Source organism: Atractosteus spatula, chromosome 5 (assembly GCF_055471065.1).
Source record: "Atractosteus spatula isolate fAtrSpa1 chromosome 5, fAtrSpa1.hap1, whole genome shotgun sequence".
NCBI classification, from domain to species: Eukaryota; Metazoa; Chordata; class Actinopteri; order Semionotiformes; family Lepisosteidae; genus Atractosteus; species Atractosteus spatula.
Window position 1 is genome coordinate 27,465,794 of NC_142710.1, and position 26,287 is coordinate 27,492,080.

Here is a 26,287-nt window from a genome sequence, read left to right on the forward strand (position 1 = left end):
CGTTTTACTTTATGATTTAACAGCTTCCGGATTATCTATTTGCTACTGTACGTTCGTTTAGTTATATTGTGCTATTGCATGCGGTCAACATGCACTGTAGTATTATAACATGCGCAAAACACTGAAAATTGTCAACGGATTTTCCAAGCAACCAGGGGATAAATGCTTGGTTCTCAATCTCTAAGGACAAAAACCTAAGGTAGTTTTTCACATTTCTAGTAGTAAATTATACTGTACATATCACATCTGAAAAACAGTTTATCATCCAGAAAACAGAATACATTAGCTTTGCTATATGAACACTATATTTCATGTATGCATACTGTACATTGTTTCTTCCAAATCAGCAACATTAAAAAAATAATTTCACATAATAATAATAATAATAATAATAATAATAATAATAATAATAATCGCAGTTTCTTTGGTCAGTTCATTAAAATAACGGCATTATTTGATCAGTTTCCTCCAGTTGCCCCCGGCGTAACCACACCATAAAATATACAGTAATATTTAAAAAGTTGTACACCCTGAAAAATGCATACCACTATCTTTCGTTCAGTGTAACCACTAAAGAGACCACTACAGCTCTCTTGGCACTGAACACAGAGATGAAAATGAGCCAGGCGGTTTGAGCGGCGATGGTTCTAGCACAACGCAAGTACGCTCAGTGGATCGCAGAATCACCTGGTCTCCAGACTTGCTGTGCAACCTGATCGATTGCACACCATTGGCTCGGGACGCCGTCGAGACAGTGCGAGACGATCTCCCCTTTCGCTCGGTCCTCGAAGTGCCGCTCCGCGCTTCAGGTGCTCGCTGTGCTGCTACCGGAACCTCTATGGCAGTTCTGCGGCTGTCTTTGGATGTTGAGTGTCAGCTGTCTGAAAGCCCGTGAAACAGGCTAGCTCGGATTTCCCCTCATTGGATTGTTTCTTGTGGATCTACACCTACAGTACAGTACAATGAAGTTGTCCCCCACTGACAGGAGGAAAAGCATGCGCGACCTTGCTTTAGAGATTGGGATAAGAGTTTTGCTCTTCGGAGTTTTTGTGTAAGTACTGTAGCATTTCATACTGTATAAACACCTGCTAGTGGGATTCCACTGTAGTATAGTATTGTTTCACGATGTACTGTATTATTATTGAGTATCCCCACACAAAACGAAGTGTTTATTAATAAAACATTAGTAACCTCAGTCATAGCTAATAAACTATTTTAAGTGCTACATTTGTAAATATTTTAATAGTAATATTAGTAAAACTACGCTTTTCAGATGTTATTGTTCTTTTGAAAGTATTAATTAAATTAAGGTGCCTTGAAACGGTTATTTCTATCAGGAGGGCTCAGCTTTCATCTTTACCCTCTTTATAGTTATTACTATTCAGTAAGTTAAACTTATGTTTCTATTTACACTTGTTAAGATGAGGTGAAGATGATAATGATAAGATATGCATGCCGCAATAACACTGTCGATTTATACAGTAGGACGCGTATAATCTCTATTGCCTCTTAAACCTCGTGCTTTACTTTCTGTACTCCGATTAAGTTTGCCAAGACGCTGTTTTTTCGTGTGACTTTTATGATTTCATTAAGAAGATTTTGCACTTTTTTAATCCAGGTGTCGTTGTACAGTGCGTTGAATGACAGTGACAGAATGATTGCAATTTTTCCTTCGACTTGCTAATAATCACTGCTCTAAAATGAAGTAAAATGCTCAGCCTATACAGTAGCTGTGCTTGGTTCTGAAGTGACAGCTCTTGAGTGCTGTCTTTTAGCTTGTGCACTTCTAGTGTGCAAGAGGCAGAAATTTAACATCTGGCACATTATGTGGCTGTTTAGTTTTCCTCGCGTAAAATATAACGCTTTTTCATCTTCTCCTGATGACGGGTTTGGACATTTCGATGTGCAAATGAAGGGTATAATCAAATCTTGTGGACCTGGGTTTTCGATATCTGTGTTGTCTGGGCGTTACAAACTCCTTTGCTAGCTCCTGCACAAAAATCTTCGATAATTCAACGTGCAAGCGAAAAAGAAAGAAGCCGGTGTGGTGTCATCCAAATGTACTGTAGCCCCTTACACTTTTGCTTTGCCCATATTGCTTACATTCTCGTTGAAATGCAGATCAGGGCTACATACAGTAATTCCATTCTGAAACACCGACACGTAAAAGCTTTTCTACTTGTGGTTTTAAACATCTGCTGTTTCGGCTTTTATCACTTTTGACTAGTACTACTTGGGTGACATGCTCTTTGCGTGTCGATGTCTTTTAACAGCGGTGTACAGTTATCAACCTGACAGGCAGATGGAAGATGTTGTTGCTACCCTGCAGGACATTTTACTGTATGTCCTGTTTTTTTTTATTTTGATTAATGTTTTTTTTTCTGTGCAGATTTATAGCGCGACCCAGAGTAAAAAATGATGAGGAGGGAGAGTTTCGATACAGAAAGTGGAATAGCCGTTTGTTTAACCTGGCAGAGAGAGAGAATCACAACCTGGTCACAACGGTTTAAGTTGGTGAAGAGACTTAAGATTTGTTTCCCCACAAATCATTAGGATCTGTTGATGCCACTGGCACTGTGTCCATCCAGATAGCACATATGAATGAAGGGTTCATACATTCAAGCTTTGTATATCCATCAGGCACAAGGTACTCTACACGTTAGGCAATGATAGCTCTCTAAGGTCATTCATCCATCCATATGAAACATTTTCAGTACAGACAAATACATTTCTACAGACAAATACAGATATTGATCGTGGAATCAATGGTTCAGTAAATTGGATTTATAGTTTCTGTCTTCATGTTCTCTCCTACCATCCTTGAACTGATTTATAAACGAACATACATTTTCCTTACATGTTTTGATCTAAAAGTTTCATCTTTAAATATTGACCATACAGGATAATATAAAAAATACAGAGAAAATCCCACTGTACACCATTTCTGTCAATGTGTGTCCCACATTAATGGCTGATTGATGACAAAAGCTGCTCCATCGCGATCCATTTAATCAACCTTGATTTGATCCTTCTTTCTGGAAATATATTACTCACGCTTAGTAGCATCATTGCTTTTTAGTGGTGTTATTAATCTCTAATCAGTACAGAGCCATTTACTATAAACGTACTGTAGATTAGGACAATGGAAATAATCTTGTTTCTTCTCGCAAAACACATACAAAAGACACCTGCACACCCACACGCTTAGACACACAGATATACATCCACAGTGTAACACCATGACAACTGTTTTTGTTGTAGATTATTTTCTTCACTTCATCTGGCAAGAGGGTAAATGTCAGTCTTTTCTTTTTCTATGGAAACCATAAAACAATTGCAGAGCATAGCTTTTCTTGTGCAGAATCGTTGTAGCAATTAAGCAGCAGCACAATGGTAGATACATTATGTTCATATTGTTTGCTAAAGTATGTAATGGGAACAGTGGAACAGCATCTCCCCTATTTTCAGTTTATAACATTCCCTCGGTTTTTACTGTGTTGCCTGACAACCTTCTGTTGTTTTGCTTTCTTCATGATTAATTCATTCTTTTATTGCATGGAAAATGATGCACCTCGTTAAACAAAATTATTTGGTACAGGCACCAACAGATCCATGAAATGCTTATGATAAAATCATTTAAAGGATACTGGAGATGTGTTAAATAAAGTGAGCAACTAATTGCTTATTACTGCTGAAAAACTCTTAGGGATCATGAGAAATATTAGTCTAGTTGATCGTTCAGTTGTCAAGTGATGCCAATGGTTACGTATGAAAAGCAGTTTAATTTTCAGGCAGAGAGCATGTTTTCAGTAAGGGTTGAGCCCTATAGTCCAGATGTGCTCTGTTTGATCTTGGTCAGTGTCTTCAGCGTACTGTGATTCATCATGTGGCAAAACATGTTGGGGCTACTGAGCTTTGGGAGACTAAAGCCTGTTCTGGTGTCCTCTGCTTGCCATGCATTGGTGAGCCCTTGGAATGTACTGTATGAGCTTGCACTGCTTTCAGTGATGAAAATAAAAAATCTGCATCTTCAAATTCAAAATCAAAGAATTACTGTAATAGAAGTGTTTGTCATATATTTTTTTTATTTTACCTATGATTTTAAAAAGCTTTAGTCAATATGATATTGCATTGTCTAAAAACCTTTGACATGATCAATTAATATTTTTGAACTAAAAGAACATAAGAAAGGTTACAATCAAGAAGAGGCCATTTGGTACATCTAGTAGGAGCGTATGTTCAATTGATCCAAGGATCTCATTCAACCATTTCTTCAAAAAAGCCAGAATATGAGCTTCAACAGCATGGCTGGCAAATGTGTTCCGTACGCCCACAACCCTTTCTGTACATACTGTGAGTACCTCCGGTTCTCTGTTTTAATTACACTTCCATGTGGTTTCCACTTGTGTCCTCTAGTTCATGATTTACTGATGATTCTGAAGACGTCCACTGGACCCAAAATGTATTAATCTTGAGTGCTTCTCGTACCTGAAACACCCCTCCCTGTTCTGTGTTGATACTTTGTCCTTCCATTGTCTGAGACATGTTGCTGACTTCTTCCTCAGAGGACCCCTGATTGAAATGTTCATTTAGTACATCAGCTATTTCCCTCTTTTTGTCTATGTTTTATGCTATGTTACTTCCCTGTGCAGTGAGCTCCCAGGCAGGTGTGACTTGGTCAGCTTTCATTCAGTTCTCACAGCAGCTACTGTACATGTCCTGCTGCCCATTTCAGACTAGCAAGGTAACTGATGTGACAGATTAGTAATTCTCATAGAAGAACATGTACCTGTAGTCATAAAGGTGTCTTGTTATCTAAGACTGGGTGGCTGTGCTTTTTCCCCTTGGCACTCCAGTGGAGTGAACACAAACTGACATGTGGTCCTGATGATGACTTGAGCACTGTCTCTTGGGGTAAGCTCCTTAAAAGCGAGGGAATGGGCTGGTCACTTGCCTCATCAGCTGCAGACTGACATTTGCATTGCTGTTGTGGAGCAGAGTACATTTCTTGAGCTCTATTACCAAAGCCAGGCGGATTCAGCCTCCGGGAGCAGTGCTGTAGGAACAAGCATGCCCAGCGGCAGCCAATAAACGGCTCTTAAATCAGGGCAAATATTTTAAGGGGAGAAAAATTAAAATCTGTGAACTGTGTGATGGATGTGCTTGCAGCTTAGATTCTTGTCATCGGGGGTATTTTGTCTCAAGCTGGAATAGAATGGCATCCTAGGAGACTGATCATAAACTGCTAAGGGCTTTGATTCCACATGCATTTCTTTGGGGAGGAATAAGTGCATTAGTTTTGTGAATTTCTTTAAGGAGACAAAACATCATAAAGCTATTGGGAAAATAAACATGCTGTCATTTTTGTGTGTGTCAGAGTAGCTTTGTATTAATACTGATACGTCTGCACTTTTGTAAACTGACTTGTGTAAACTGGAAGACTTGTGCAAACTAAAAATTCTACTATCATTCTGCAGAAAAAATCTGAAATACTGCAAACTATATGAAAAAGAAACCAGATTGCAAGGGAATGTATTAGATGTTTGTGTATGATTACAATCAGCTATCTGAGGTGAGTGTGCCTTGTAGGCTCTTTGAAATAAGGTTAGTGTGAACACTGTCCATGTTGAGCCTGGAGATAGGGGTACTGCAGCTAAATGACTTTCATACTGTATATTGTATGCCCATTTTAATTAATATATTAGTCATATTAAGGAACAAAGTGAGGCGTTTATATAGTATTGACATTTAGTAGTTATAGTGCAGTACAGTTATATAGCATAAAAGCTAAACTGCAAGCCAAGGTATTCATCAAGTAATTGAGGCAATTCATTGTGCAAAGCGCTGGACTGGCCATATGCAGTAGACCATTTTCCACCACACTGCATTAACCTCATAATTTTTGAAAACGTAGAGACAAACATCTTTTGGCAGTAAAGATGCGTATACTGTATGTGTAGTACATGCATACATGTGTACAGATAATCTAAATTGACTCATACATATAAACATATTTATTATGTATAAACATTGTATAAATACAGAATATTTGTGTGACACAAAGCATTTCCATTCTTAGAAAAAAAAGATAATCCTAACAGGATGAAGCCCTATAACCTATCTTAGCAGGGTAAGAAATCAGAATACAGATTTCTTAATCAGAATGAGAAATTATTATACTGTTAAATTGCTGATTAAAGCTCTTTTTTTCATAAGTAACTATATAAAGCTCAATAATTCTGAATTGTGTGCATGAACCACAATTATAAAAGGTACGTACTATAATTCAATAGGATTCTGAGTATTTGGCTTAGTGTCTACTATTACAAAGCACCTCAATTTACACACAATGGACCTGTTTCATAACATCGAGGTTGCATTGCAATGGAATATAATGTTCAGAGTTATGGAACATTTGTTCATCCTTTTAGATTAATTAAGACGTTAGTATAGCTTTAGAAACTCAACTATGCTTAATACTGAGAGGCACAGCTATAAATCAAGAAATGAAAGTAATTCTAATTTTACCGAAAGATTGTTCATCCTTACAATTAAACAAAAGTGATGAACTATGATAACGAGCTAAAGTAAAAATAAAAGAAAGAATAAAAAAACAAACGTAAAATAGTTGAGTAGCTCTCTGTCTTCAGGTACAGTACATACAGGATATGAACTGGATTTGACTGCTGACAGAACTTGTGTGCTTCACAAGATGCACAATGTACTGATGAAACTAGGTGTGACGGACTGATCACGTCTTTTTAAATTCAAGAAAAGGGAAAACATCTGTTCGTTGCACAATCATTAACCTACCACACAACCAAAATGATTGCAAATGTGCATCATACTCCTTTCCATACTTCTCTGACATTCAGTAGTTTTTCTTGATTTTAAACTGTTTTGTCTTCTTTCTGCTTTTTTCTTTATTCAGGTAACTGGGGAAGATTTTGCTAGAGTTTAGCTGGTCAGAACATACTGTAAACCCTTAAGCCAGATATTGCAAAGTTCCAAGCATGTACTTGATGTCATACTGCATCCATTACCTCCTTTAGGGAGGCGTGCCACTCTCTTGGGCACAGTCCTGCCCAGGTGTGCTGCCACGCTGGTGTTTGTTCACTAAATCCATTATTTGCTGGGTTTTCCCAACAGTAAATATCCAAAACTACTATTCTTTTAAAGGTTGAGAGTACAAGCAAAGGCAGTTATTGCTTTGTGTTTTTTTCTGCGGTGTTTGTTTTTTTATTCTTGTCTCATACATTTGAACTTCCCAGTAATTCATTTTCTTTTATGGCTTTAAGGAGTGCCAGCGTTTGGACTTTGAAACTCCATTTAAGGGGAAGCTGTTCTCTGGGGGCTTTGTTATTGCTGAGGAACCACAGGCTCAGCCTCATAAACCCATGGTCAGAAATGAGGTCAGGGCCATCTCATTTGATGCTTTGATGCCAGGGGAAGGTTTATGATATACAGTAACTGAACTGGCTGAAGCAGAGAGCCAGTTCCTCCTGAAAAATGAGGTCTCAGAAATTAGGCTGCTCCTGAGCATGGGTGTAGTGGACTTTATACCTGCAAGGGACCATGAGCCAAAACACACACACAAAGCCTGACATCCTCATTCTAACTTCTCACATGTGAGATGCTCAGAATTTTTTTCCAATTTTTTTCTGTATTTTTGGCTTAATTTTTGTTTTTACTGTATTTGGATGATTTATGTGTACATTTTACATTATACTGTCACGTATTGTTTTACAGTATATATTTTAAGTAACACTACTATTACTACTACTAATCTTCTTCATCATCATTATCACTCCACTCTCTATAGTACTTCATCATTATCATCTCCAGCCTTCTGTATTTTTGGATCACCAAGATATACAGTAAGTAGTTTTATCTTTTTGATGTTTTTAATGCTCAGGATGTAATACTTTTGTTTTTTATTTAAACAGGCTCTCTTAAGTCATTAAGTTTAAACACGTGCTGAGGCATGCACACTTTCTTACCAGTGAAAGATAATGGCATTGCTGCATTAGACTCCAGTACAATCTGTATAGGCAAATAATGCAAGTGTTAGACCTGGAAATGATCTCATTTTTATTTTTTTCTGATCTCACAATATGTTAGAGGGTATTAAAAAGACCAACATCTTCCAATGTGACTAAAACTTGGTGAAAGGGTAATGGAACGGTCTTAGAATTGAGTCATTTCATGTGTGCAAATTAAAAAGTAATTTACATGTAAATCACATGACTTAGACAGACATTGACATGTTCTGAAAATGATAAACATGCATCTAAGAGAAAACAGATGAGATCCATTTCTGGTATCTGTAATGTGTGGTGAGTTTTATGGATGGTTTTGAAGTTGAAACTCTCACAGAGATGCTGCTGAGGCACTGGAGATTCCTCTTTCTGTGAGAAAATATCTCCAAGGACTGGAGGGGGAATCAACACTGACAGGGAGTCGGGTTAAAGGTGCTCTGAGAGATTAAAGAAAAGACACTGGCTGAGGTGTGGAGTTGTACTATACCTGAATGCGGAGTTGTAAAGCCTGGGGAAGGGGTGAGGAAAGGGAACAAGCATCTTTTATACATTCAGCAGTCAGGCAGGTGTGCCCTGGAGCAGAAGGGTTAGACATGAAAGCCGGGGCTCGTTAATATCAGTTTGGTTTAAACTAATAGCAGAGAACTGGGAGGCCAGGGACTGGTAACAATGAAGAAGGAGAGATCCTGTCATCCCCCAGTACTGCAAGAAAAACAACCTGAGATTGTGTGGTGTAAGTCTTATTATGGCACAATTACCTGACCTTCCACAGTGGTATCTGGAGTCGGGGACTGGAGTGAATTTAGATTGGAATTTTACTCTGCACAGACTACCGTTCTTTCTCTGTCTTTACCAGCGTAATTCATTTCAATTGACCTGTCAGAATCAACTGATTACAGGAACTAATACAATATATATACAGTACAGTATACTTTATATATTCTATACAATATATTTATATCGATACATATCGATAGCTATACATATCTATAGGCATATCTATTGTTACTTGTCTAGACAAATAAATATATACAATTTATTTCACCAGATAAATCAATTGAGATCACATTCTAATTTACAATGATAACCTAGCCAAGACACTTACACTATTGAAGCATAGAAAACAGAACAACGGCAGAAAAAAAACAATACCCTTAAATAACTCAACAAAGCATGATATTATTATCAAGAACACGTGCTGTGACAAGCAGAAATAGTTTAAACATACTGTACTGTATAAATGAAAACACTGCAAGTTACAAAAGTGGACATTTCTCACATTATTCTAGTTATTAGTATGAATTTAGAATTAATTTCACCCCAAAGTGGCACACAGAACAGTAATAAGGAAGCAGTTTTCCACTTAAAACTATGTAAATTAATATACTGTACCAGTATGCAATGTTTTTCTAATATAAAGATATGTCTAACCAGTAAAAGAATAAAGATCACAATGATAATTCTTATAGCAGAATGGTATACGATTTCAGGCTTCTCATGAACAGCTGTAAAGCCCATTCTGTAGCCAACATTCTCAAGTGGATATTAAGATAAGGAGCACAGACGTTTGAACTAATGTACAGCTAGAGGAATGCAGAAACTAAAACTAGATTTGTTGCAGTAAACCAGCTTCAGTTTGTAATTTATCAATACATGTTTTGAAAATTAATTATTTATAAACTGACTTGATCCAGCTTTACATATAGTACTGTGCTGGTATATACTGTATGTAAATTTGAATTTCTTTAGTATGTGCAGTCATTGTATTTTTTCTCTAGATGTCACTCTAGATATCTGCTTTCATGATGCAGAAAGCACATTGGAATATTTGTTTTCTCCAAGTCAACCCACTGAGCAATGAAGTTTTTAGGATTTGAAGGATTTGATTTGGCTTCTTTTTGAAATCACTTTGCAGAATACATGTGTGCTGACATAAATTAGTTGGACAGGTTACTTGACTTGCTCTGCTGATATACTGTAGCCTTATGAGAGACAGTCTTATTTTGAGCACTAGAATAAGGCCATGAGCCATAAAAACTACCACCCAGCTGAACACTTCTGAATGGAGAGCCAAGTCTTGTTTTGAACTAACAGTGATTATTCCGTTTTTCTCAAGGTTAGAGTACTATTCAAAATCCTCTCCTTTAAATGCAGTACAGCTTGTTCTAAGGACAATAGCACAGAACTTTAGCTGCTCTGAGCAATGGCACTATTCAAGTACTAAAATAACAGGATAGGTGTTTAGTTTGTCCTAAGAATTTGTTTTTGACATGTGAACTACAGTTTTTAACTGACAGTCTTATCTGACCACACTGCCTACATTATACTGTATACTGACATCTCAGGGAGCTACCCTTGGTTATTGAGCTAGAGTCTTCTGGCTTTGGGCGCTCTTATTGCAATTCTTCTTTATATGCATTTGTTGCTCTTCATTGCAATTGAGAGGAAGACCTTGTGATATCTTTTTATCCATAAGAAGTGAAAGGAAGTGAAATCTCTGCCCTGGATGGCTAATTCTGGTTTTCATTCCAGCTTCAGCTCTCAGTTGCTTCTTCTACCTTATTATTTGTGTAATTGGAAATATTTAATATTTTTCAGAATATTTTTCTTTACAAATGCACAAGTCAAGCCACAGTTTATGTTACACATTCTGCAGACCCTACCAGTTTGCATTTGTCTACTGATCAAATACATGCTTGACTTGTGTGAATGGGTAAAACACAAAATATACTGCAGTTCTAAAGGACCTGTATTTGAGATGTACAGTCTTGGATAAAAGCTTACTTATTTAACTATGCTTCATTGTCACATTGTTTTTTTTTTTAGAATGAACAATTGAATAGTTCATAAAATGCTTGACCTGAGGGAGAATTGTGCTGCAATGAGACACCTGTTGGAAGACAACAAGACTGTTTTTAGACAGTTAACCAATGGTTTTCCTCTCTTATCCGAGGGAGTTTAGCTCTTCTTACACTGATATCAGCACCTGGCTGACCTTGGACAGCTCCCAGCTCAGTGCTAGCACATTTCCACTTTCACAACAATAGTACATTACTCTCTATGGATTATGGAGTTGAAAGTCACCATGCTCATTCCTAGTGCTTTTTAAATAATAGAATTCTGAAAGTTTAATTAATTGGCTTCTCTAAACACAAATCAACTTAAAGACAAATGAACTTAAGATCTGTACATTGTTGTGTGATATTTGTTCTCATCATGTTTAACAGGACCTTAACATTTATCACTGTGAATAATGAAATATTGATGAAAAACAGATAGATAATTGACTGATACCTAATCTGACTCAGTTCAATGTTACAGTTTTTTTTTCTTACTTTGAGTTGACCTGTTTATTTAGTAGGTTTATCTGGCACAATTTACGTAATCCTTTATAAGATTCAATATATACAATGAAAAAAATCAGTGAAAAAGGAGATAAACCTTTTGCAGATTACATTCTGTGAGATTATAAAATCTTACTGTATTTTTGCTCTTCTAAATCTCCTAGGCACAAAAGCAGTTCTTAGATATCAAAAGATTTTTTTTAATCCTTTCTCCTCATGCCTCTGAGCCATTTCCCCATCACCCGTGTAGTAATCTCTTTTGTTCTTGTAACAAGTGCCTGTATCAACATCAGACTATGACCAGGAAAAAAAACAAAACATCAAAAATACTTTCAGGCTTCATCTTTTTTTTTTTGTTTTTTAGACACTCCACAGCTTAATTGTTTAGTTTTTTTTTTTACAGTCTAAAACTTGATTTTATCTTTCTTTTATTCTGGGAATTAAAAACCCCCTTGTAGTGTATGGATTTGAAAGGAATATTCTGTCCTTACCTACATGTATTAAACCATATTGATATAATTGAATTCAGCTAGTGCATATAACACGTGAACACTGAGATCAACCTTGTTGTTCTCTACTGCTTTCCTTGTAAAGGTTTAACAGCTGTTTTTGAAGTACAAGGGCCAAAAAGCAGGGCGGAAGAGTGTTGTACGATAAGAAAGTTAGAGCTGTCTAATCTCATTAAGACCAATTGGGCTCTGCCCCCCACTCAGTACCAGATACAGTGGGCTGGATATTGTACGTCAAACATTTAGTGCAGTTCAAATTCTGCATGGTTATACTGTAGTTGAACAAAGAAAACAGTTTTGCAATAGGAATTCTCGTAAATGCCTGAAGGAGTCTTTCTCAATCCTTCACCAATCAGTTGCTTTTTCTCATCTGTACTAGTAAATCGGAAAGCATACAAAACTAGTAAAGTGCTAAAAGAGTTATGAACCCAACCCCATTTTCACCTTTTGACTTAAAACACCACTGGAACAGATCAACACTCTGGAAATAACCTGTACAGATTTCATATTGAGTAAGGACAAGTGAAGCCAAGATAACCATGTCTTCTGTTACCATGCTGTTTTAGTGGAAATTGGAATTGTCTGGGTCTGACTCTGTCTTTTGAGGTACAGTATGGCTAAATGAGTTGAAAAAAAAGGTTGTCATCAGAACTGGAAGTTTGTGACTTTAAATTAAAAAATTAAGAAATTGCTATTTTTGTTTTGGTTAGGGGAAGTGCATACCACAAATTCAAGATACTAAGTTTTGTTGACTGTAGTGAGATAGAGACCTAAATAAAAGGATACGTTTATTTTTGTCTGCTTATGATTCAATGTCATATAAACAAGGGATGCCAAAAGTATGTGCTTTTAAAAAATGCTTTAAGACATACAGTATGGAGCTTCTTGACTGATCTATTAAAAACAAAGATAACCTCCTTGTGACAGTACTAGAGGTTGCTACAGTACACACATTAAATAAAGTATATGAGTGTGAGGAGAGTGAGATAAATGTCAAGTCTTGAATGAGCAAGACTGTTGTCCATGCCTGTGCACTGCAGTCCAGTCCATGTTCCCCTGCTAAAAAATGCTATGAATGCTAAAAAAAAGTCACAAAATCAGATGATGCAAAAGATATACGACTGTTTATTTATGTAATGTTTGAAGGTTATTAGAAATGTTAAGAATGTTAGAAATGCTCTTTGTACATTGTTTAGCTATTCAAATCATCCAAACTAATTGTTCAGTAAACCCAGATGTTTGACCACAGGAGTCTGCATTCCTTTTTATGTCATATTTGTTAGCATTGCATTTCTTTCATGTTAAAATTGATATTAGGATTGAGGAAGGTGTCCCCCCCCCCCTCAAAAATTAATAATCTCAGGTTTTTTAATAGAATTTGCATTTGAAGTAATCTCCCTGACAGGTGGCTGAAACAGAGTGTGACTATAATGGCTTGTATACAGACAGCGTGTCCAGTCCTGCAGTGACAGGCGTATTTCCCAGCCTGTTGCCTGGCCTCTGTTTGAGTGAGCAATGAGCATGCTGTCAGGGTGCTGCTTGTGGAAGGATACTGGAGCCTGCACATCGCTGACACAGCTGACTGGCAGAGCTGCCAGCCATTGTGACAGGTCTGTTACCAGGTTACTAGACATGAAATTGAAAAACTGTTTCTCCCCATCAGTCAATGGTGTCCACCTATCATGCAGCCAGATTTATAATAAAGTTGTCCATCACAAGTGAAAACCATCACGTCTGGTATCATCCTACACTTTTTATGAAAATAAAAATAATATTTATATGAAACTAAAATATAAAATAAAAATCATATTGACCTATTCTATGAAAATAAGAATAATATATTTTATGCTTTTCTCTAATTTATTTTAGCTCATCCTCCTCCTAAAGTGACAGAAAGAAGGGAGGATACACCACAAGAGAATCTTTATTACGGTCCTGCACCAATTACTGTCCTGGAGATCAGCGGGTGAACAGGGTTTGATAGCTTCAGTCATATGATGGTGTATTTGTGTGGGAGTGTGGGGGGATTTAAAAGGCTATGAGAGAAACAGAGTTAACACAGCACAGAACCCTGCCTTAGAGTAGCTCTCATCGGCTGGTGCTCTGTGCTCTGAGAGAGCAGCAGATGGGTGTGCTCCCATACTCCCAAGTATCTCCCACAGCCCCACTGATAATGATCTCTTTCACAGAAGGGACATTGAGAAAACCTCTGGGGAGGTGCAAGGTTAAATGTTTTCATACTCTCTTGACACACAGTTAATTTCTCATGAATTTTACATGAATGTCTAATAGGAAGACAAATAATGCTGTTAATTGTCATGTGAGGCTAAAACTTGTTTAATACCCAGTTTCTGCAAAACGGCTTGAGGTCTGAAGAACTGCCTGGGCACAGGAAAGAGAAATTGTAGCAAGTCTGCACTGAACTAAATATCCAAATATATATATATATATTTTAATACATTTATCTATAGTTAGAATTCATTTTCTATACTACAAGAATAATGGATATTGAGGTATTTTAAGAAAACTGATGAACACATAATTATTCTTTTTGCTAATACATTTATTGTCAGGATAGTATTTTATTAATATTCTTGAATGTTTACAGTAATGATGGTAATCAAATTTCCTGAAGTGAAGATTGCAGTTTGCAAGTGAGTACCTAGTCAACCAATGTTCTGTGTATACTTCGCATTATACAGTATTCTTTTTTATATGCTACACCTCGGAAAAAGCTTCTTTCTTCTGAAAAACAAACACTGCACAGACAATCCACAGTTCTTTCATCCCTCCTCTAGCTGTTGTGAAGGATTTATAATGGGTTTGCTGTTGAGCTGTAACAGTTCTTATCTTATCACCACAAACATTAATGTTGTCATATCTCAGTTCACAATATGCAGCTGCCAAATGAGAAAATATGCAGCTTATAATGAATTCTTCCCTTCTGACTTCTTTTCCTGGACACAGACATGTACAGTATGTGTAGAAAAAAATAAGAGGAACCTAAGACAGGTGCACCATACACCATTTTATCATTTCCAGACAATAATTCAGTTAGGGAATGAAAATATATTATTTTTATGAGGTACATGCCATACCAGTAAACAATATAAAATATTATAAAAATTCAGACCAGGAAACACCAAGAAAAACTTGATTGTCCAAAATGCATGTTTTATCCAAATAAGAACAGTTTCAACTGAATGATTTCTCCTTGAATCATATAGAAGAAAGCAAAAAATTAACAATGCCAACTTCCTTTTTTAAACCACTCTGGAAATGCAATGTTAGGTTGTGTTTCATTAAAATGTTAATACATTGGAGTACCTATTTTCTGTAAAAAATGCTTAAAACATTAGTGACCAAACTCATTTAAACTATAGGGTGATATCAGATGGAAACTGGTATATTTTGAGGTGTTTGCATAAACCTTATAGATTGTGCTATTATTTCTGATATACTCTTCTGTTATATGCACACTTCTTACAACTGTGCCTGCCACTTGCACCAATGTTGTTTTGAATGAAACAACAGGATGAATGTTACATCAATGTCACCTTTTATTCACAGCTAGACAAATCAGGAGGATGTCATTCAGTCCACCTAGCTCATTTGGTTGCTCATAATTAAGCAATTTGAGGATCTCATTTCATGAAATGGCTTTAACAAGATGACTAGGTAGCTTGTTTCTGACACCCACAACTCTTTAAGTTCCACAGTGTCATTCTGCTTTCTCCCATCAGCTCTCTTATATTTCATTTGGTATTTTCAGCCACGTTCACGACTGAGGCCAGTTTTCAAATGCGCCGGTGTTTGCAGTTGATTTATTGGTGTTCATCTGTGGAAGGCCTCCCTGAGGAGAAGCTGCTCTTTGTTCACTCTATCTCTCTGCGTAAAACTGGCATCAGAGGAAAGTCTTAAAGACCAGCAGAGGTATAGAGAGTATCTGAAAAAGCAATGAGTTTATTGTAAAAAGCTGAGTGAAGAGTATTTCCCAGCATCATAAGAATCAAGATAGAGACTCTTCAATTTTTATTCAATTTCTAGAAATGTGCTTTTGAGGACTTGTGTGATGAGATGGGGGAGAGAGATGCTACATGTTGCAAAACACAATGAACAACACTTGCAAACAAAAGATGAAAACAATGCCACTACATCTAATAGCCTCATGCCCCTCACCTGAAAGATTCTGTAGTACGTTGTATGGACTATAAGTATAAGTTGTACTTATAATTGTAGCATGAGTCCTAACCATGTCAGACGTAGTAACGGGAAACACTGAAGGCTCAGTTATGTCCTGGTTTTCTAAGTACTAGGATTAGGGGTATGTAAGATGTTGAGAAAAATAGAAGCAAGCTGTTAAGCATGCCCTACATATTTTTGCAGCAGTGCAGAAATTAGGAGACACAGAGAGAAGTGCGGAAAAAGAGAGAGACAGATGGTAAGTAAGTTTAATGAGAGAGAATAACTGACATACAGTAGGAGTACTGTGCAACATAAAACAATATAGTACAAAGCAATGTCAAACAGTAAAAGACAATAAAAATAAAGCTCTTCTAATTCTGCTCTCCTTACTGTCCCCCAAGCCCGTCTACATTGTATGGGTGACAGGGCCTTCTCCTGTTATGCCCCCAAGCTCTGGAACTCTAAACCCACAAGGATATCAGAGAGTTACCTTCTCCTTCTCCTAAACTCCTTCAAATCCAGACTCAAAACCCTCTCCTTCAGAAAAGCCTTTACTTAACTGGCTCCTTTCTTCACCCCTCTGCTTTTCTTAGTACCACCATCCATGTCCCCTCTGTATATTGTAATTGTGTTTTATCTTGTGTATTCTTTTTATTTATTGTTGTTGTCATCCTGTAAAGCGCTTTGAGAAGCCACCTTTAAAGGCACTATATAAAATAAAGTTTATTATTATTATTATTATTATTATTATAAAGGCGACCCATACCCCTTTTGTCACTAAGAACAAATTGCTGTTTGATACATTGGGTAATAATATACATATTTTTAAATGTACTGTATTACAAAGCTAGTTTTAAATACAACTGAATACATGAGTGCTGTATATTCTATTTTTTTTTAGAATCAAGCTTTTGATTTATTTGATGCTGTGCTAATTTATATTGGGGACACAGACAAGACAGCTTTAAAGGTGAGTTTGGCTGCAGACAGTCACAAGCCTTACAAGACTCTTGGCAACAAGGCTGTCTGCTGTGTTGTCTGTCATGCTTTGAATGCTTTTAGAAATTCTGATTTCACAGGGCTTATTTTGTCTTCTTCTGAGCTGCTGAATTCTGAACTAGCTAGAACAGGCACAGCAATGAGAAAGTTCACAAAGACATATGCCCCAGAGAAACCATTTCTGGAGAACATAAAACAGGCCTGTCTCAGCATCAGGACCAACAGTGCATCTTCACTCTTTTGCAGGCAGCTCAAGAGATGCCTGGAAAAATTATTGGTAGATGCCTGAGTACCATAGGATAAAAATAACATTTAAATGAAAAACTCTCATTTATGAATGTGAGCATTGTGAATAAAAAACACAACAAAGTCTTAATTAACTCACATTGTTAAGAAAGTCACTGGCAATCAAAAAACAGCTTCTAATTTCAGGTTTTAGTGAAAACATTAAGGAGAGTATATATAAAGAGAGCTGAAAGCTTTAAAATTCTTTGACATCCAACACTTAGTATTAGCAGCCGATGATTGCAGGGATGCCCCAATAGCTGTATTATAAATATATTCATGCAGTTGATTGTCTCCAGATTACTGATGAAAGCTACTTCATTTCTAGAATTTTAGTTTGAGACACAGCGGAGCAACTGGTAGAAAGGGGTAGTGTTTGTTAATTTTGAAAGATAACAGATGTGTGGTACTGTTTTTGTTACACTGAATTCTCAGAATAATTCACAGACCTTGCAGGAGTCATGGAGCTCCATGCCATTCAATCTTGCCCAGCACAATGTCCTTGCCTTTCTTTCACAAACTGGTAGCTGTATTCTCCTAAAGACTTTCACCTCCATCACTGTTGAGCTACAGGTTTGAACATACTGTACCATAAAAGTAGGTGTTCTGTAAGGCATGCCAGGAAATTTATAATTAAACCATACAAGCAATGAGAACAAGGGTTCATTTATTATAACAAGGGCATTGCTGCTAGATGTGTTGAGGAAGCCGTGGCATGCTAATTGCTGGATCCTAGCTGATAAAGGGACCTTCAAATAAAGAAATGCTGAAGAATGGCTTTGCTGAATGTTAAAATAATTCCTTAACCATGTTATGATCACTCTCTGACATATTTTCATGCACAGAGCTCTCTGCAGTATTTTGCAACTTCCACATGTATATCAGTTATTCAGCTACATTTACTGTATTTGCTTTTGTCTTTCTTAAATGCTACGTTGTCAGCTTAGAATATCCTTACAAAATTCTCTCTCCCTCTCTGTCTAAAGTTAGTCTTATACAAATCCAGAAGTACTGACACAGAAAAAGAGACATTTCCTTTCTTAGTTTTCTTTTCACTGCATTAGCTATTTTAATAAACTACTGTATATCTGCTGGACTCGGTGGTTGATCACAAGTTACACCATGTCTTTGTAATGTGAGCTGAAGAGTGTTTAAATAGATAGATACTTTATTGATCCCGTGAGGGAAATTGCAGTGCAACAGCAGCTTTACACAGACAACACAGCCACAGTGTGACGAATGATACAATAATAATAATAGTACAATACATACAATACAATCAGTACAGTGAGGGGTGCACTAAAAGAGTAACTCACAGTCCGGACACACAAAGAACAAACTAGAACAGAACAGTATGCAGAAAAATCGTATAACACATATGAATATAAATATAGATGTAATATAGATATAAATAGATATAAATATAAATGTATTGCACGGGTCCCTGGCATATATTGCACAAAAAACAGTTGTGAACGTGAAAAGAAAGAGAGCAGATGTAGCAGTAGATGTGTAGATGTGTTTAGTCCAGAAACAGGTCATTGTCAATGTTGCCTATGCCCAGACGCAAGGTGGATGCGTTGTACAGTCTTATGGTAGAAGGCAAGAATGACCTCCTGTAGTGTATAAATATATATTGAAACAATCAGCACAGCCTTTCCTGAGCTGTCAGACACTCAGGATCTCTTCTACCCTTCGGTTAAATAGAAGGCAATGCCACCGGGGATGACTAACTGGCTGATTTATTGATCAATCGGAATGTGCATTATGGAATTTCTCATGTTCTTTATTCATCTAGTCAGAACATTCCACACAGACCTATCCCTGCCTTTAACTGCTTCATCCGATTCAAGTGCAAGGTGGGACACAACCTGGACAGGAGGCCAGTCCATCACAAGGCACACTCACACCAGGGCCACAGAAGCCAACAAACCTACCTCTATGTCTACACATGAATGTGGGGAGAGCATACAGTACAAACTCCAAGCAGACTGGTTGAGAATTGAACCCAAGACCCCAGCGCAGCAAGGCAGCAATGAAAATCACTGTGCCACTGTGCCGCCTGCCTTTTATTCATAATATAGCAAATGCTTTATTGTTTCATGCTAGACCTGTACTACTATATGGAGCTGAATGTTTGGCAGTTGGAAAGAGGGAAGAGAACTTGATGAGAAGAACTGAAATGAGGATGTTGAGATGGATTCTGCAGATTTCAATGAAGGATAAGATCAGAAATGAAGAAATCCGTAGACGATGTAGGGTGGTGGATGTGGTTGAGAAGATGCGAGAGGCAAGGTTACGGTGGTATGGACATATCATGAGGAGGGACGTTGAGGAAGTAACAAAGAGGCTAATGGAATTTGAGGTGGAAGGTAACAGGGGAAGAGGCAGGCCTAGAAAGAGATGGATAGATTGTGTGAGAAAAGATATGGAGGTATGTGAAGTGAGTGAGGAAGATGTGCTCGACAGAGACAAGTGGAGAAGAGCAACCAAAGCAGCTGACCCCAGGACAATCTGGGACTAAGGCTGTGAAAAAGAAGAAGAAGAAGAAGAAGCTCTGGTTCTCACTAATTGCTCATCCACCTTCAACACAATTATCTCATCCATATAAATATAAAGACACCTAATGGAAACAATCCCAGGAAATGTATAGTTATGAAGAGTGTTTGCATTGTGTTTCATACCTTGGCAAATAACTGCTCTATCTGAAAAGAGAAATGTTTCCTCTTGTAAATTATATTGACTAGTCTATCTAATCCATTCAGGTATACACGGTATACAGTGTAAAGTAATTTCTTGGGAAAAAAATGAAAATGGTGCAGTCTGTTTTACCTCTCTCATGATAACATCTTTTGTCAGGAAAACTATGCTAGAGATTAATTAGAGAGGAAGGGAATTTTGTTGAAGGTGGTCTCACAAATTTCGTAAAATATTCCTCTTTGTAATCTTTCATAGTTTAAAGAGGAGATATTTTTTTATTCTTTCAGATAACCTACTATCATTAATTTTCATGTGATAATTTTGCATCTTTGTTCAGGTTCACCGAGTTCCTGGAGCCTTTCGAGAGAGTTATCCAACCTGAAGAGCTCTGGCTGTACAAGAACCCCCTTGTGGAGTCTGACCACATACCAAAGAGAGTGATGTTTGTAAGTATAAATCCATAATCATTGGTACTATCATCAAAACCAGTAGATTAGTACTGCTACTGATACAGCTAATAAGGATGAAAAGAATTTAAGTTTTTTTATGTTAATTTTTAAGCCTGAATTACTCCTACTGAATTACTTTTAAGCCTATATACCGTATATGTACTGTAAGAAATAAAAACACTCTTCAGCAATTTATTACCTACAAGGACTTTGGAGACTGCATCTCATGTGTATGTGTTTATTCACATTATATGAGTTCTTCTGTGAAAGAATCCCTTTATAGTGTGAAGGTAACATTAAATCCACTGAAAACCTCTCTAATAAGACAAAGCAGATCCACAGTGTAGAATTCATTTCCGGCACTGAAGTATATTGTAAAACCTTGCTCTATCCAACAGTGTAATTTCAGGAGGAAACTAATATACAGCACATAAAGTAATTTCATTAGTAGGGCAAAATGGTGCTATGGCAATTTGAACTGCTGCCTCACAGTTCTTATGTAGTAGGTCCCAACCTGAAGTGTCTTCTGTGTTCAGTTTGCAATGTTTTTTTCAAGGTTTGTGAAGATTTTCTCCAATTTCCTCCCACCCCACAAAGACATGCTGGCAATGTTATCAGTATCATCATTTTTTGCTATGTGTGTGTGCTCTGAGATGGACTGGTATCCTGTGCACGATGAAGCCCTCTCTTGTGCTCTAAACTTCCCATATAGTCTGAAAAGCAACAGGTAAAGGTTTATTCCATGCTGAAAGGAAAAGTAAAGAGACATGATGTTTTGGTTTTGGAGCCTTCTTCAGCTGTGATTCAGGTGTGGAGACTGATTCCCATATACAGTACTCCCCAAGTTGCTCTGATCCACATGAGGAATGAGTCACTTTCTGATAAGGGATTGGTACAGTATTTGTCAGTAGTATTTTTTCCTAGATAAAAATTGATCTGATTTCTCCCCTTTCATGCTACGATTCTCTCACTAGGGTTCAAGATCACAAAAGCAAGAACGGATAGAAACATGCCATTAGCACCATCTAGCCCATTTCATAGTTAGTACTGTAGGTAAAATTTTCTAACTTTTGTGTTAGCTGGAGAAGTGGTACAGCTAATAATGACAACCCTCAACATGTGACTCTCAGGTTCTCCAGTCCTGCCCATTTTCTGTCAATGAAAGAAAATTCCAAACACAGCATCCACTTTCACTATATTTTTCCCAAAATCTGTATCATATGTAGAAGTTATTGTTTTTGTACACTGTTGTACAAAAGCCCAAACATCTTGTTTACAATAAAGGGTTGCAATTGTATGTATGTTATGAGCATCAAAAGTTTATTCATGTCCTCTACCAGTGTTTTCTATAATTATAACAACTTTGGCTGTTATTAATAGAGTTTAGCTGAGGAGAGAAGAAACCAAGCTTGCAATTTAACAATCTTCAATTACCACCAATTACAATCTTCAAAAACCTGTTTATTGAAGTACTTCTACTTTTACCTACTTTTCCCTACAGTAGTAATCCATCACATTTACCAATCAAATCAAGTTTTAATGGTTCCTTATCTTTGTTTCCTTCCTACAGTACACATCCACACAACGAAAAGACTAATTTTGGGCTACAAAATATGGATCTATCAGGATTTATGGATTTAGTGTTATCTTAAAACCAAATCAGTAAAATGTCTGTTGAAAGTCACCACAGAATTGTGTTTATGTATAAAGAAGGAAAAGCGCTGAATGAAAAGAACAGATAATGCTGAATGTCTATATCTTTTACAAAGGTGTGTACCATGTGGAGTGTATAGATGATGGATGATGTTTTTCTATTTATATGAATTCTGGACTATTTCAGCTCTCCAGAAAAGCCAAGCCTTTCCTTTAGCAAACAATTAGTCTGAGAACAATGTGAATGTTGAAATGTTGACCATGGCTCCTTTTTCCATAGAAGCTCCATTATTCGTATCAGATAATAACTAATGGCTGTGGACTTATATCGCCACACGCACAATGGAACACTCCAAATAAGGACTGCGAGTTGGACTAGCAAGTTCAGTACAAAATGTGCTTATAGTTCATAATCTGTAGGTCCTTTAAACTACGTTATAAAACACAATCGGTGCCTCATTCTTGTCAGGGTCCATATACAGTAAGTGTTTTAGGCACTAATAAAAACAAAAAGGCAGATATAATAAGCTACAGCACAATAACTAAGCTCACCCATCATTAGTGTTCTGCATTTTGGCTGTCAGATTTTCTTGCCACAAGAAGCTCCTTTAGAATTATCTTTAGCCAATTATGTTTCCCCATTAAAAACAGTAGAGTTCTGCTAATGAGTAAACAAGGCTGGAGCTGATTTTTACATGACACCACAGAGAGTTTATAAATGATTTCTATCAGTAATCCTTGCCTTTCAGTTCTGCAGTTTGCTAACTACTGTATGTGTACATGGTTACGCATTTATTTTCACCTACTGCTGAATGAGACATTCAGCTGCTTTCTTTACAGAACAAAGAAGTATTTGGTGTGCATATATCTTCACTGATAGTTAGATAAATATGTTAAAGAATGAATTGAAAACGTTCTATATTAATATGGCAATGAATATGTTTTGCTAAACAGTGACAATTCAGTGACATCTCATTGCTTTTTAAATATATGTTATTGTAAAAGAAATCTTGATCTTGGTGTATGAAATTGATGCTCTCTGAAGGACACATCTCTAAATCACAATGTCTTTACTTACAGGGAATGGACAGGAAAACATTTTAAAAGACCAATGAGTGTCCTTAAAATGGACAGTAACTCTGTTCCAAATGTTGCAAGGTCAAATACAGGTCTTGTCTTTGACTGGGATTCTCCAAGCAATAGCACACAATTGGCCCAGCACTGCCAGAGAGATGGGTGGGGATTAGTGATAAGCACTTCAGAAGTGTAATTTAACAAATTTATTTTTGTTAAATAATGAGTTGCATTCTCCTGCAATGCATGCTTTGACATTAACTGGGTCTAAATCAGCAATGAAAACAGTGGAAGTGCAGGTTTCAAATGAACATGTTTATAGTTTCTTGTGACATGCTTTTAAAGGTACAGGCAATGTGTAGAACATATTGTACACTTACATTTGAAATCCAGAAATTCTGTTAAAAAACCACAAATAATCTGAAATTTAACAATATGTGAGAGTTGGCAAAAGCAAAGTGTCATGGCTAAAGTTCAGTAAACAACTCAAGACCCAAAGCAATCAATGCACACAGGTCCCTGATCAGTCAATGAACCAGAGAAATCAGCCAGTGAACGTGAGGTTCTGTTCAATAGAGGGCTTGTCCAGGGAGCAAAATAATAATTGTTGCAGCAACTTCTGAAAGTCTTGTTTAAGTCTAAAACATTGTGACCTACCGTCTAAACAACATTATTCTATAGATGCCAGGCTGGCAGTGGCAGAGAGACATTTGTGTAATTATTGTTCAATGTTGCTGATCTGCCCTGGGACAGGATGATGTGACTGATTGTCAATTAACAACTTTAATACTTGTTGTGTTGCCTGAATTATTATTTTTTCCCAGTTCTAATGTGTCTCTATTATGTACATAGGCAATTTCCTTTCTTACTCCCCTGGCAGTAATTTTTGTGGTGAAAATCATCCGTCGGACAGATAAAACAGAAATCAAAGAAGCTTGCCTAGGTACAGTATATGAATCGCTAAATTATATCTATTTTTTGTTGTTTTTAAAGTATTTTGTTTTCTGTCATTTCTAAGATACCAACACCATGCTTCAGTGGATATTATTTCAGGTACACAAAGTTATTGCCTTTGAAGAAAACAGAAAGTAATGAACCTTTTTTGTTTTTAAGTACACTTTATGGAGGAAAACATGGTTCATTTATCCTAATTGGCTTGACAATTCTTTGCATTTAATACATACCACGAGAGGAGTGTACAAAATAAGCCACTGTAAAAAATAATGGAACAAAATCCATTTAGAAGAAAGTAAAAGAATCAAGGATGCTCACTCTTTGAAATTCAAGGTAAATGATAGAATTTCACAGCAGGGCCTTGTTAAACAGTGACATTGGAACAAAATCCTCTGAATCACTTTCTTCATGTTTTATTTATTTACTCTATATTTAAAACAAAACATCTGCCTATTGGTTTTAAATCACAAGAAAGAAAACATACTGTAAATTAATTCTAGGTTGGATTCTATCACCTATTTTGAATCATTTATAGAAATATTAATACAAACATTACATACTGAAGTACTTAGTACTTAGCTTAGTATCCCCACTAAGCTCAGAAATGTCTTATTATGTTTGTAGAGGGATTCAAGAGGAAATAGTCAATATATTTTAAAGCAGAATGCATCTTCTTCATGATTCTCACTTATACGGTATATATTATCAGATAACAAAACACAGGAGTTAGTGTCAAATTCTCAACTCAAATAATCAAGAATAATAAATCTAATAATCAAAGTATTTGCATTGTTATACATAGCATGTTTCTTAAAGTCTTTTACAATTTATAACTCAAAGCACTTCACTTCATTAAAGGTGCTGTTGTATTTAAAACACTTTGCAGCCTGGTTAGGAGTGTTACACATATGCTTTTAATTACATTATACTGACATAAATGAGATCTTGAGTCTATATATGAACATTACAAATATAAACAGAAAAAGAACAAGTTAGAAATTCATCACGCTTCTGTACATTAAGAAAGAGTATAGTGCTTCTGTAAATATCTCAATTTGCACTCAACCACTGCAGAGCAAACAATACAAGCAAAACATAATGAAGTATATTGTAGAGACCTGAATGAACAGGGCTTTATAAAGAACTTTCTTTCTACACAAGTGAGACTTGAAAATAAACACCTGGGGCTAGTTATGGCCCCCAGAAGACCTGGAGCTTATACTGCACAGACTGTTCCTCTTGTTAAATACGTTTTGCTATGTCAGATCACTTTGGTCAGGAATTCAACTGGATCACTGTGTTCATATTGCAGCAGTAAACCTACAATTCAGTTGTTGTTTTGTCCTGATTTATGTTCCTGCTTGACTACACAATATATATACACATATATGTATATGTATGCTTACCATACAATGAATCTGTTTGAACCTTCAAATCTTTCTGTTTCCATTCAAAAGATTTAATCAGTGGTTTCTTTTATGTAAGGTGGCTAGAGGGATATGCATGAACTTTTGTATACTTAACTGTGACATACTTAACTGTACTGTATGTCAGAACAACATGCCTAAGCATTATCTACTATTACAACATTTTAAAATTTGAATTTTCATCTAAATGCAAGGATTACATTGAGATTGAGGTCCAATTATGGATTAATGAATTGTATAAATATTAGTTCTATTCTATATATTTATTGAGAGCAATAAGTAAAAAATAAGTACAATATACTGAGTGCTTTAAATTTGAACACTTAAGTAATAGAATCCTTTTGACACCATTTATTCCAAAGGGAAATTCTGTAGTGCTCTCTGCTCTCTAAACAATGATGAAGCACTGGTTTACTGTTGCTGAAAAATGGAACCTGTTCTTCACTAATGTTCTGGGACTCTTTACTTCTCCTATCTAACTCATAAAAATCCTGGTTGCTTTTCTTCCAGCTGTTTCCCTGGCTCTTGCCCTGAATGGCGTCTTTACCAACACAATTAAATTGATAGTGGGAAGGTAAGCTGCTCAGATTCTCATTAGAACATGTTATTACATGGACAACAAATAGGCTTGCTGAAGTCCGATCATTCAAATGTGTTTTGTTATTATTA

At 36.6% G+C, this 26,287-nt stretch overlaps 1 protein-coding gene across 1 annotated transcript in view; it reads left to right on the forward strand.

The window, feature by feature from the left end:
* Positions 1-594: 594 nt before the first annotated feature.
* plpp4 (phospholipid phosphatase 4) overlaps positions 595-26,287 on the forward strand; it is a 43,673-nt gene continuing 17,980 nt past the window's right edge. The window contains exons 1-4 of the mRNA XM_088916629.1: positions 595-1,051; positions 20,399-20,507; positions 24,090-24,180; positions 26,129-26,192. Of these exons, the coding sequence (XP_088772755.1) occupies positions 963-1,051; positions 20,399-20,507; positions 24,090-24,180; positions 26,129-26,192 (353 nt within the window). The 5' untranslated portion in view covers positions 595-962. The remainder of the gene's footprint in view (positions 1,052-20,398; positions 20,508-24,089; positions 24,181-26,128; positions 26,193-26,287) is intronic.